General features: G+C 36.3%; 1 protein-coding gene across 3 annotated transcripts in view; it reads left to right on the top strand.

Moving 5' to 3' along the window:
• The window catches only part of LOC141433202 (uncharacterized), a 213,920-nt gene that overhangs the window by 181,776 nt on the left and 17,243 nt on the right, over positions 1-14,901 (top strand). For all 3 annotated transcript variants that reach the window (XM_074095131.1, XM_074095130.1, XM_074095129.1), the window contains exons 3-4: positions 2,769-2,977; positions 13,144-13,279. In XM_074095131.1, coding sequence (XP_073951232.1) covers positions 2,769-2,977; positions 13,144-13,279 — 345 coding nt within the window. The remainder of the gene's footprint in view (positions 1-2,768; positions 2,978-13,143; positions 13,280-14,901) is intronic.

The raw sequence follows: 14,901 nt of genomic DNA, 5'->3' as shown, positions 1-14,901 counted from the left end.
TGCCAGAGTTAGATTTCATGGTCGGCTGCTATGAATTTATTCCTTTTTCTTAAAAAAGAAAAAAATGCCTATTGTATCTATAACATCCGGTCTGCGTAGCATCATCTTCTCTGTCATTGCGTGAGAGTGAATCATGTGAGAGCCAATGAGTATTTCACTTTTTCCTAACTTAGTATAAATTCTGTGTGCTTACTAATAATAAGATACTAAGAGTATACAAAATATCTTTAAATTTTTCAGCTGCCATCTGGGTTAGTTTTTAGATTTTTTGTGGTTGACAAATATTACACGGATCGATTTTCAAAATGTACCCTGTTAAAGACGTGACTATACTTTGAATTAAGTATTTCGATAAAAAACCCCAGGGATGTTTAGTCCAAAGACGGTTTTTTGACAGGCAATTCGCTACATGGCGTTAATATCGAGAGGTCCGTTTGACGTTACAGTCTGCAGTGTGATTGGACCATTTACTTATTTAATCAATCACAAATATGTCTAGCCTGTCACAGAAACCCGTCATTAACATAATATCTAACAGGCATATGTTTTAGAAAACCAAAAGGGCTCTTGAACTGCCTAGATTCCTTTGCTTATTACGTAAAAACATTTGAAGTACTCTTTTAATTTGATACTTCAGTCACAGAATAAGTAATAGTACTACCGTAGAATAAGTAATAGTGCTTTAGTATACAAGATAAGTTTAATACCGTTCGTACACCCGCAGAGCTGTCAAAGTAACAAATAAACATTCCTCTAGGTGAATCAATCGAGTTTCATCTAACTAGGTTTGATTCATGTTGTTCTGACTGTTGTCAAAAGTTAAATTAATTATTAACTCCTAACATGTTCTCACGCAGGACGGAAGGCAGTGTTCACCCGTGCGAACCAAAAAGTATTGAAATTAACCTGGTCCAACGGGGATCGAAGACTCATTAAAAAAGTTGTAGCTCTCTATCCTTCCTAAAAAAAAGTATGTAACTACGAGTATGTATAAACATTGTGAATGTTCAAGATAATGCAGCAAAACAGATGATCTGGTGTAAACGATCTCTGATTGGATAAGTAGGTATGCAAGTTAAAAAAATATACACCGTGTTTTTCTTGATTTCCGTTTTATCCGACAAACGACTCAGTTCAACTAACTGGAAATAAAAAATGTTCGTGTTGTCGGGTTCGTGGTTTAAAAAGATTTTTTTTCACACCTTATATAAAGTTCAAACTTATTATTTAAAGCCTTTAAGCAAAATTGTAATGTTGATGGTTATAGCTAGTCTAACTGAACCTAAGTCTTATATAGTCTTTGACATTATCTAACTATCTTAATGCTCATAATCCTACTCCTGAAAAAGGTGCAACTACAAGTAGCAAAAATAAGTTGGGCAATGTTTTTGCACATTTACTCTAAGTTGGCTTTCCGCTTCGCGACGCCGCCGCAACAGCGGCATCCCAGGGGAACAGTTTATTTTTCTGGCACAAAAACTGTGCTTATTCAGACTCTTATCTGCATATGCCAAATTCAAACAGCTGGGTCGATCTCTCGAGGCATCCGAGTGTAAATATGAACACATTCATTATGGCAGTACCTAACAAGATAAATAGAATCCCATTCTCACAAACAAACCGGCGCTTCCCGTTTCAAATGGGGGACTTATTTTCAATGTAACTATAGAGAAGAAAGTTGATAAATGAATAACGCAGGAACATTTTAAAAGGCAACATAAAAAACCTAAACTTTTAAGTTTTACAGTATCGCAAAAAAAAGAAAAAGAGTTCCCTAGTTTCAGCATTATTATTTTTCAGCTCGAGCGGGCCAGAACGAGTACATTGAGGAAGTTAAACGCCTTTTGCGAACTAAAAAGACAAGTCGGGGTTTTGCTTTTACAGCTATAAATACCGTTTGTTAACTCTAAAATATAGGTCAAACAAACGAATGTTATCAAATGCAATCGTCGCTTTTTGACGACGACAGTCACGCAGGTGGTAGGACCTTATGCAAGGTCCGCCCGGATTGCTACCACCATCTTGCTCGCTTATCCTCCGTAAAGCAGCAGTGCTTGCACTATTGTATTTCGGCGTGGAGAGTAAGACAGCCGGTGTAATTACTGGCACGTGAGGTATCCCATCTTATAGGTCTCTAGGTTGGCAATGCGTCTGCAATACCCCTGGTATTGCAGATGATTATGGGCGGTGGTGATCTCGTACCATCAGGAGACCCACTTGCTTGTTTGCTATCCAGTCGTATAAAAAAAAAACCGGCAGTTTGCGGCTGCCATGAGAATGAAGCCGTGAGTGTCGATTTCGGTTCGAAATTTTTAAATTCAACACTATCAAAATTAGTCTTACTTTTTTTATCGAACAAGCAGGCTGCAGGCAAACGAACAGGCGGGTCACTTGATGGTAAGTGACCACCGCTGCCGATGGACACCTACAGCATTATTAGAACTGCGGGTGCGTTGTCGGCCTTGCAATAGGCGGTACACTCGCCTTTTGAAGGTATCCAAATCATAGCTAGATGGAAAACCCCAGCAGCGAGTCCATTTCATATTTTACACGCACACTATTATTATGAATATGTACATAGGTTTGGACATTTAAATCTTTGTTACTTCATCCCGCTAAAATGGCTCAATGGATTTGTCAGTCAGATGGTTTACAACCTAGATTAATACATTTTACACACAAACTTATATTGTGGGATAGCGATAAATTCTTCACAAGATAAAATCACGAGCAACTAGTATTTACGTTTAACCGTTTGTTGTTCGCAGGCGTCCGAGGCCTCCACAACCTGGAAATAAACGTGCCTAATGCAGTCCTGGTGGGTGAGACCGTGACGCTGGAATGTAGCTGGGAGCTGGAAGACGAGGAGGCATTGTACAGCGTCAAGTGGTACCGCGGCCGGGAAGAGTTCTACCGCTACATCCCCAAGGAGCTGCCGCATACTAGGGTGTTCCCTCTGCCGGGGATTGAAGTTGACGTAAGTATTATTACACTAATGTGTTTTCAGGGTTCGGGTATGTATGTATGATAATGTAATCTGTGTAAAAAGTGATATTTTGAGGTATATCTGGGGTTGCCAACTATACCTACTGATAAAAACAGTATTAAACTGTTTTTCACTACATTTTACTTTTTACCGTTGAACAAAAATAAAGTAAGTAAAATACTGTTTTCAGCATCAACATTGCCTAACACTAGCACACACTAAGTCAGTACCTGCAGCATACTCGTATAATAGTCACAATAGTGGTGGTTCAGAACGAATCTACCAATGTTAATTTAATAAAAATTTACTTCCTTATTTATCTTAATTTTAGTTTTGATTTTGACGAGGTCTGTGAGGCTTTTAAAAATGAAACTAAATTGATAACTTGTGCGAGAAGCACCCAAAAATGTGTCTTTAAAACATGAAAAGAAGATATTACTGTTCATTTTTCTAAAATACTGTTTATTTCCCTTCTCAGACGTAAATATACTTTATTTATTGTAAAAAAAGTTGGCAACCCTAGGTACTTATATCGTGCGTGACAAATCTCATTTTTTAGAAGAGGGTGCAATGAGTATTGTTATATTTTAAATAGAAGTTTTTAGAGTTTTTCATGGAACTTTTAGAGGACTATAAGGAACCCTTATAGTTTCGTCATGTCCATCCGTCTGCCAGCACCGACCATTTTTCGATTTATAAATCCATTTGCCCATCTACAAGCTAAACCGCTAGCTGGAAAAATCTACATATTAAATTACTAATTGTTACATAGAACAAATTTAAAATGATAACTATCTAGGCTTTTTAAGTTAAAGAGTAATTAATATACATGGTGGGCCCTGCAACAGAAACAAAAAATTAAACCACAGCTTCCACTCTTCATCTTGAGCTAATTTATTTCTACAACTTTTGAAAATAACTTGTATTATGATTTTTATTACAATTTAAAGCTTAATTGGACAAGCAATGTATAGCGAAATCCGTAATATTGTTACGTGACAGGTGATGTCATTTAGGCTATTGGATGCCGTACATTGAAAATACCATTTAATTTGTTTGGAATGAACATAATGATAAAATTACTTAATTTTTGAAAGTTGCAGAACTAAAGTAGTTATATTTGAGTAGCAGAACCTGGGTTTTATTTTTTTGCTCCTGTTACAGGGCCCACCCGGTAGATAAAAAAATATTATTAAATATTTGCTGCATATTGGTACGAAACCCTACACTGAACGTGGCCTGACATGAAATTGAAAATTTTTAACAGCATTGTCCTCGCTTATGAATAAAATACCATGGTTCAGATTATAATACCATGGTTGTAATTAAATAAATACTTAAATAAATAAATTTCTTCCTCATTTTGCTGCTCATAATACAGGATGGTTAAGCTGATTATTTTCACCGTCATTACAGGAACAAATACATACTTAATTAATATCTTCAAACGTTCTTTAACAATTCTTGAATGTCAAAAGTTACAACGCTCCAAGAATTTACTCGCTGTAAAACATTTTGACGCCACAATAAGATAAGATTTAAATTTAAATTTCAGCCGTGTCTTTTCCTTATCATTTGCACAAGGACAACATGTATTAAAAATTAATATAATCATATGGCTTGTGATTTAGACGATGAGCTTTCTGTATCCGACATACTACAGTGCATGCCTTTTGCGTTTCTTTTTGCCTTCCCGCCACTGCTCAGCAAAAGGAACGGTATGCGTCTTTAGTCACGTACTGCACACACTATCACAAAAAATACTTTCATTCAAAGGATCCTGCTTCAGCTTTGTTTCACGAAAATAAATATTAGCGTTGAGACATCAGCATACGACATATTTTGTATTTCTAGTACCTAAATATCTGTTTCATTATTGTCACTTTGAGCCTACTAATGTCTCACCAAGCGATACACCCCGTTTCTGCTTGAAACCAAAAAATAAACAAGATTTATTTAAATAAGATTTTTGGAGTCTCTAATTTGTTCGGAAAACCAATCAATCAACCGATCAAGCAATTTGTAACGATTTAATTGAAACGTGATATACGTAGCTATCGTGTAGCGGGCGATTTAATCAACATGTCAATCATTATTAAAACCTAAAAAAAAACATGTGAATCAGATCGAAAACTGAGACATGGAAGCACAGAAAAACCAGAAAAAGAAACCAGCACTGTGAATCGAACCCAGGTCCTCAGCAATCCGTGCTGCGTGCTATAACCCCTACACCACTGCTGGACAAGAATGTAGACACGAGTTTTTCCTATGCATACATATCTCAGGTTGCTTATTTGTACTTTGCTACTTCAGCAGCAGCACTTTGGAGTTGAAATAAAAAAAATACAAAAAGACTCCAATAAAAAAAACCAATCATCATGACAATGTGAATCAGATAAAACCGATAGGGGTTCCGTATTAGTACTCGTACCTCTAGGGTTTAGTAATCGCTACCTCCGGCTTTTGTGCAGTAGTATCGGATTAAGACAATACTTACCCAGTTAATCCTAGTTAGATCTTGTATGGGATAAATAGTTGGTTCATGTTCCTATTAATTTAGAAAGGCAAAAAAGTTCTATTAGGGCTATGTACGAGTATGTTGCGATGCAGGTATGTAGTTTCAAGATACTTTGAGCTATGGCATCAACATCAATAAATAAAGCCATAAACCCTTCTTCGGTATCGTTTGCTCTTTGTACATAAATCTACGGAATCAACGAAACGTACGTGCCAATTTATAGGGAATTTAGCAGTGACCGCTTATTATCACGCCTCTATCGGCCTTTTCCCTGTCTTCTTAACATAAAGCAATCGCTTTATCAAGAATCTGAAGCAGTTGTCTGCCTATCTGCCTATTCTATATGCAAATACCACATAGAGGGTAATACGAGATGACGCCGAGATAAAAGTTAATGTTGCTCTTGGTGTATTCAATGCATACATTTGGCTTCAACTGAAATATACGGATTAGTGAGAACTTTAACCATTAAAAGTAGTTTTGTTCTTAAGTGATTAAGTTAGAAAGCTAATTTTAGTAATTAGTGTTTCGTGATGCTTGAAATTAATGCATTTTAGTTAAATGATGTGCCTGACTAATTAGGTGGCTCCGGTGATTAAATTCATTTTAATTTTTACGTGTAATTCATCAAAAGGCAATGCGTGATGCAATCTAAATAAAATTTAATACGCGATTTAAAATGTTATTAACTTGTCTAGTGGCATTTGTTTTTTTATAATTTTTATTTATTTTGTTGTTACTTTGCGGAGGGAGGTTCATAACAATATACTGTCAGCTTTTTTGTGGCAAAAAGGTTTTATTTAACTGTTGACTGCATAAATGTATAATAATAACTAGCTGTTGCCTGCGACTTCGTCTGCGGATAATACGTTCATCTTGCCGCGGGAGCTAAACCGTTTTCTAGGATAAAACTATCGTTTATCGCACGCTCACGGGAACTACACAATCTTACGGGATAAAGACTATGCTATGTTCTTGTCAGCTTCTCAAACTATGTCCATTCCAAATTTGATCACGCTCGGTTGATTACTTTATGACGATATATATGAGCCACATATAAATATACTTACAATACTCTCATTCGCATTTATAACATTAAAAGGATAAGGAGTAATTGCTTAACGTAGGTACTTAATGCTGGCGCATTCCTTGAAATTTATTTTGTAAAGTATAAAATACCTGTGTACCTACCTACACTAAATTAATGGAATAATAATTGATCGTATTTTATTTTACTTAACACTTACTAATAGAAAAATGCGAAATCGAAATCCTACGTATATTTCGTAACCACAAGTAGGTACACATTAAATGGCATCGTTCGTTTTATCCAATTCTGTATCGCTTATACGAGGTTATTATTAAACGAGACTACGTAAGGCCAGAATGTGCCAGAATGTGCCAGAATGTAAAAAGCGGTGTCATTTGAGAAATGTTTTCTATAATTCCTGTTGCGCGAGCTCAGACCTAATAAGAATTAAAGACAGAATTCTGCGAACAACAAACGAGTTCGGGTAAAACTACGCCTTAGGTACCTCGTGGCCGTGTGCGTTGCTCAACTACTTTGTGCGTGCATGTGCATGCATACGGCGTGGTGTGTTTGTGTTTATAGGTCTATTGACTATTGTATAGGCGGATTTGTGGGAATTAACGGATTTTCACTCAGCATCGTGAAAATGTACCTACAGTGTGAAAAGCCATCTTTTTTTAGAATTATTTTATGGAAAGTACTAAAAGAATTATAAAATTATAATTTCTGTAAAGAAAGGTACCTAATATATGAATTATATTATGTTTCATGTAACATATCATAATAAGTGTAAGTAGGTACCTAATTAAAAAAAAAAAACACGTTTTATTTAATGGTAACTGCTATACATCCCAAATACTTCTAAAAAGCTCAAACACTGTTAGGTTACATCGTTCTGTCTTGGAGTTCCAGTGCCTGCCTGACTGTGACTGCTCCATAATCAGACTCTGGGTACCCCCCGTAGTCAAAATACCTATATTTTATTGTTAGAATAGAACAAGGTCAAACAAGGCTAGGTTAGGTACATTAGTCTCTCTTGAAGCTACAACGTCTAGCTTCCGAGCCCATTATCACATCAGCTCGATGGTACTTAATATATTAGTACCTGGGTGACCGAGCTTTGCTCGAGCTAAAACTCAATAATAAACGCTTTCCCGAAAACCCCCACATACCAAATTTCATCGAAATCGTTGGAGCCGTTTCCGAGATTCCCGAAATATCGACTGGATGGCAAACGAGCAAGTGGGTCTCCTGATGGTAAGAGATCACCACTGCCCATAGACACCTGCAACACCAGGGGGATTGCAGATGCGTTGCCAACCTAGAGGCCTAAGATGGGATACCTCAAGTGCCAGTAATTTCACCGGCTGTCTTACTCTCCACGCCGAAACACAACAGTGCAAGCACTGCTGCTTCACGGCAGGATTAGCGAGCAAGATGGTGGTAGCAATCCGGGCGGACCTTGCACAAGGTCCTACCACCTGCAAAATTTGTATAGATTATAGCCTTACTTACTTATCTTGAAACACTTTTTTAATTAATTTAATGAAAGCCTGACACATTTCCAGAGAAGGGATTGATTTGAAGTTTGGTAGGTACATCAATTATTCTGTAAGTAAGTTGGATGACAATGCAAGTGCAGTCAGGAAAACAAGCTTATATTCGATTTATTTAGCAAATACTTATTTAAAATTGGGAAAGGTAACAAACTAATTTTTTACTTTTTGTGTTTCTGTTTATCAGATTCAGATGACACTTTGCGTATAGGGTTCTACAAAATGGTCTTGAACTAAATCCTGAATAGTATACAAAAACTGCTCGTTTAAAAGTATTAGTTAGATTACATTGCCGTCAGGTTTACCGTAATTGGCGAATTTCAATAAAATAACAAAAAGTGGGTGAAAATCAATTTGAAAGATTCCGTTATTATATTCTTATCTGTATGTATGCATGCATTCATATTTCATATCTAATTTAAGCACGTTTTAAAAGAAATAACATATTATGCACTGAAAAAAAGGATAGCTGAACTTGTTAGGCTACATGATGTTTAGCCAAAATTTACTAATTAGGTTAAGTAAGTACCAAAATAATGCTAATATTGCAAAACTGATTTTGTAAGCCATCACCTAACTTTTAGCTACTAGTAGGTAGGCCGTAGTTTTCTAGTCACTCAAGTTATGTTAACATTTTTTTTTGTTGCTCTTCTCTCAAATCTTTTTTTTTCAATGTGTTTCAAATAGAATTAGTACCAGATTGTAAAGTCATGCTCAGCTCAGTGCAATGAAAGTTACAAATTATACTTGTACAGACCTTGTTATTTCCTTATAATGGGTTCCATATCACTGTAATCACTGATTTATATCACGTTGGCAATAAACAAGTTTCTTTTCAGAACACGTAAATGTAATTAGCATGAATCGTCTACCACCTTATTGTGCTAAATTGTATTATTCAGATTTGAGCACAAGTCAAATTGTCACTAGGTAGTCTACGTTTTAGTTCCGATAACATTATAAATCAATTGCAATTTCTAATTATTTAACTCGGAAGCTTTTTTCATTGGGTACTTTTTGTGCATATAATATTTAAGTGTATGGTCGGTTCCCTAACTTATGTAGGTATCTACTTTTTCATACTAGTTGAATAGAAAAGTATATAGATACTTATGTAAGGTACGTATACTTAAATGACAAAACACACACTGTTTGTGGAACATGACGTCGTTCGTTACATTTAATTTTCATGTAAATATAACTATTTACGAACTCTGTGAAAACTACTTTGTTACCTGCAACGATTTTACTTTGTAACGCGGTTTTAATCTCAAAATATTAAACATCGGTATACTCGTAGGTACAAAGTGAGCAATTTCAAAGATAAGGTTTTGATGTGCAACCACCAATTTTATACGCAAACATTAATTTCCTGGAGATAGTACCTACTCTTGTCAAATTGCGTCCATGTCTTAACTCATCACGTACTGTTACGTGAGCCTAAAAGTAGGTATACTCCGAGCTTAAACAAAACACAGGCGGTACATCATTTCGTGTCAGCCGTAACGTGTTTTTGTACGCATTAGTGAAGCCTGCTGAGGTCCTGCTATTGAACCCTAGGATATTTTTTCCGCAGTACAATTTATTTAGCAAAAAAAGGGCGTAAGTAAGGCGTAAGTCAACAGCTTGTGTCAGCCGAAAAGTCTCAGCTGAATTCTATAATACAACGACATGCACAACTCAAAGGTCTTTATTCAAAGCACGTACGGGTACGATTTTTACAACGAGCCCGATAAACGCGCTAAGCACATTGTTTTTAGAATTCATGATCTGTATCCAGTAATTTTTTACAGCGTAGTGCCCGGTCAAAACCCTTCCATATGTCACTGATAATACCCAATGTGGCTATAAATGTCGTACATAATTTAACCTTGATTAAGGCCCCATAATATATACTTTGAAATTAAATAAGTCGTGTTTGAGTAATAGGAACTTACATCCTTAATATAAATCGTAGGCTCAACATTACAAATCAGTATCTTCAGCCTAAGTCTTTATCTAACTATAAGAACAAAAAAGTTAGAGGAGAAGCGATTAATCAAAAAAGCCGAGCGAACAGAGACCCATTAATTAAAGCGTGAAGCGAGCTTACTTCATGAATTAAGTTTTTGTGTTTTTAGAACCCTTCTGATGAAAATAATTCGTCCGACAAATAATAATATAGGTATACGAAAAGTCGGAGTTTGCGTTCCACTTAAAGTGGCTTGGGAGCATTCGGGATGTCACTCTGTGCGCGTAAATAACGTTACGTCACACCCGCTCTGTTTATGTATTAGGTTAAAGCTGTCTTCCTATTGGAAATTATATTTGCCAGTTTGCCAGTTTCTGGTGTATTTGTAATGTGTTTATTGGAAACTGTAACTAGTCTAACAATTTAGCATTTTGTGATAAATAAATAATGCGTGAAATGTTTTGATAATAAATAGATAGTATAATGTATGTGCCAAGGATGGCATTTAATTAACAAGGAGTAATTAAAATCAAAATAATATGTACTTAGTTCCATTATTATTTTTATCTCTGTCTAATTCCACAGTAGTCCAGCAAAAACAAGCTATTATATTCTAATACGCATTAAAAATAATACGCAAAGTGAACTCATCACAGCAATTTGCGACAGAATAGGTACCGTTCGGGCAGGATTGCTTTTGAAACGAGTATGTTTAATTGATTTGTGATGCGAAGACAAACGCCGGGATTAAAACCTTGTACATAATTTACGCATTTTTAACACATTTCATTATGCAGACCCCGAAATTGATAAATGTTTCTTAATATTGTTCTCAAATTCTTTCTTACTTGGTACTTACCACTTATGAATTATGAAGCTACTAGCTTTTACCCGCAACTTGGCTCGCGTGAACCATAAACATTTCAAAAAAGCAAGCAATTAAGCAAGCATGCAAGTGAGCATGTAATTATGCAAGAAATTGTGCAAGCAAGCATGCATTCAACACTGCATTCAAGCATGCAAGCAATCATGCAATAAGCATGCAAGCAAGCATGCAAGCATGCAAGCAAGCATCTAAGCAAGCATCTAGGCAAGCATGCAACCATAAACATTTCAAAGAAGCAAGTAAGCTTGCAAGCCAACATACAAGCAAGCATGCAAACAACAGATCAAGCAAACATACTCCCAAAGGTGCAAGCAATAATGCAAGAAAGCATGCAAGTTATTTAGTTCAAATATTTATCACTTCGCACGAGTAAATCATTAGGTACATAGCGGTTGAATTAAGATTCTGGGATTTTACAAAATTCCTGTGGGAATTCCCGAAAATTACGTCGTGGTGCATTAGAAACACTATCCCAAATTTAATTACTCTAATCTCAGCGGTTGTTATTTCGAGATTTTATCTCTATCCCGTGGTAATATCGGGATAAAAAAGTAGCCTACGTTTTATTTCAGATGCCCAGTTATCTACATACCAAATTTTATCCAAATCCGTCCAGCCAGAGCCAGAGCCAGAGTAACAAACATACTCACTCACTCACAAACTTTCGCATTTATAATATTAGTAGAATTACACTGAAGCATAAAATTCTTAGTATTTTCTTGCGGGCAGTTGAAGGATTAAACAAACTAAGAAAATGCATGAGAGTAAGCGGAAGTTGACAGAATGGAAGGGGTTGTGCGGTAGCCCTCTGTTTAAATTGATGTGTATGTACCTACATTCTGATTACACGTGTAGCGTCCCACACAGCCACCCCCTTACCACACAACGAGCGTCATTCATATACGTTTTATCAAGCTTTAAGGAAAATTACATTTGTAATTCTAGCAATTAGCGAACGAGTAGGTCGAAAATTCTCCCAGAGTGGGTCGTAAGTATTTTAAGATGTCTGCCTACAGAACAAACAAGTGCTTGTAATAAATAGCCCTTTTTCGTTGCAAAAATAAACAGCTATAATTATACCAATTTTTGTAAACTATTTTAATTTCAATCGCAGTCAAAGTCAAAATTTCTTGTTTCTTTTCAAAATATCGTCACACAAAATGCAAATTAGGGCACCATGACCAGGGCGGTCATAGTCTGCGTTCTATTCTGGCAGATGACTTAGATGATAAAGCGGCTTTGAGTATTTATCTCAAAGTAAAGCGGTTACATATTTGAATGTTCAAAATACCATCATTGTATCACAATATCGAAAGTTGTTATACCTATGGTTAAAATGTTGAATTGAAATGTTAATTGATTAAAATATCGAATGAGTAAAAATGACGATAACCATCTAAGTTATAATTTAACATACCTATTTGAATGTCGAAAATTAAAATATCGTACATACAAATCTGCTTTATTCATTGCTCCTTTCTCTTAATAACATTTATTTTACATCACCTAGTCATTTTTATCACTCGCCGGCCGCTGCTGCCGCACGCTCGCTTCGCTCGCTCATCTTGTGCGTTGTTGTGGTCACAGTTCTAACCTAACGGAACCAAATATTTTTGGTAATTCATTATTTTACTGAAATGTCTATAATGTTCAATAAGTTAGATTAGGTTAGTATTGCGTCAAGGCGTGAGTAGCCTCAACTGGGCGGAATTGGAGCACCCTGTCACGTGATAGTTCACACATAGGATATTCTATACTCTGTGGGTACTTCGATACTTTGTACTTCGATATTTATATCTTTCGATGTCACTTTTGTAGATAATTAGACGTGGGTTATCTTACCATTCGACAATATAAAATAAACTTTCGTTATTTTAATTTTCGATATTTTGAACATCGACATTTTAACCGTAAGTATTTTAATTTTCGATATTCAAATATGTAACCTATAAAGCACACGCTGCCTTCTCTTCTCAATCTATCATAGGTACGGTCCAGCTACCATATCATAGGTACGTATACCACTGGCAGCGCAGCGAGCATTTTTTCTGTTCATTGTGGGACCGAGACGCTTGCCGTCCACCTGGAAGCACAGGTAATGGACAGGGAAGACGCTCGCTACATCGCCGGGTAGTCATGGCCGGGCCAACAGTATTTTTTTAAAATTTAATGGAAAGCATACGTGAACGAAGCTTTAGAAAGTTTTCCTTTGACAGATATCCAGATCCGGAGCTCGACGCGTAGTGCTCCAGCAGGCTACGCCAGCAATGGCGGGTCGATTCCGCTGCGAGGTCTCCGCCGACGCACCCACTTTCCACACAGAAATACGCTCAGCACCTCTTGAAGTCGTTGGTAAGCTATTCTTTACTTAAAAACTTTTGTGACATAATCTTGATGACGTTGAATATAACTTACGGAACACCGTACAATTAATACAAGTCGTTACTTTGCCGTATTAAGCCATACTCGTATATGGCAGTATAGAGCCTTTATAAGTTAGATGTCTTGGAATGATTCATGGAATTCCGATAATTATTTAGCACGACTCGAATAAAAAAAAACCGGCCAAAAGCGTGTCGGACACGCCCAAAATAGGGTTCCGTTGCCATTACGAAAAAAAGGGAATATTTTTCTAAGGACTTCGTATTATAAGTATACGGAATCTTCCAAGTTTAGGTATATTTTATACCTTAGTCTGCTATTTACTCTTAAACTTAGCCCTTATAGTTTTCCTTGAAAGTTTGATATACTTACTACCATTCTGATTTTTTTCAAATTTTTCCACCTTCCGGTTTAGATTTTAGAGGAGGGGGGGACGCTCTATTTTAATGAAAATTTGCACTTTAAAGTTGAATATTTTGCAAACAAATCACTGAATCGAAAAACCGTTTTAGGAACTCCCTAATGATTTTAAAAGACCAAACCAACCATACCCAACTTTATAGGGTTGGCTAAGAAAAAAAATCACCCCCACTTTACGTCTATGGGAGGTAACTTAATTTTTTTATTTTTAATTTTTTATTATACCATTTTGTCGGCATAGTTTACATATATATCCGTGCAAAATTACAGCTTACTAGCATTGATAGTCCCTGAGAAAAGCTGCGGACGGACAGACAGACAGACAGACAGGGAGAAACTATAAGGGTTCCGTTTTTGCCATTTTGGCTCCGGAACCCTAAAAACGGCTAATTGCGTGTAGGGCCACGCGCAGTTTAGAGTTCCGTACTAATGTACGATATTAAGTTTTAGTTGACTATTACTCGTTAACTTGTAAAGTCTACTAGGTGACACGACCGGATGGCTAAGTGAACCTGACTACGAAGCTTGAGGTCCTGGGTGCGAATCCCAGCCGGGGCAGATATTTGTGTGAATAACACGAATGCTTGTTCTCGGGTCTTGGATGTTTAATATGTATTTAAGTATGTATTTATCTATATAAGTATGTTTATCCGTTGCCTAGTATCCATAATACAAGCTTTGCCCCATGATATTTATTTGATATTTATTTATAGTTTAGTTTTTCTTGTTTTTTTTAAAGGTTTATCAAGTAATGGTTCATCTTGTGAAGGGGGAGATACTCTTGGGGATTAATTCTAACAAACATTCGAAATTTCAAGCTTTATATTTTCCAAACAGATCTCTAAAGCCAAAAATGTTCCAAGCCAACTTACATTTATTTTAAAATCCCTATTCAAAGATACCCCACAATGAGTTTAGTAGAAAAAAAAACCCCGCTGTAAGTGCAGGCGAGCTACATTTTATTTTCAAATTTCATTTTACTCATTGGACATATAAGACTAAATTTTTTTTTAAGTAACTAAATGCAGCCCAAAAAGAGGGTTATTTTTACAATTTAAAATTGAAATAAGCAATTAAGGCTGGGTTTTCACCTAATGTGCCAGGATGTGTTGGAGGAATATGGTTCATGAACCGATAGAAAAGCTTCATTTACCTATCCTCCCACAGCACAG

Source organism: Choristoneura fumiferana, chromosome 12 (assembly GCF_025370935.1).
Source record: "Choristoneura fumiferana chromosome 12, NRCan_CFum_1, whole genome shotgun sequence".
Classification (NCBI taxonomy): Eukaryota; Metazoa; Arthropoda; class Insecta; order Lepidoptera; family Tortricidae; genus Choristoneura; species Choristoneura fumiferana.
This window is presented reverse-complemented; position numbering and strand designations above follow the sequence as displayed.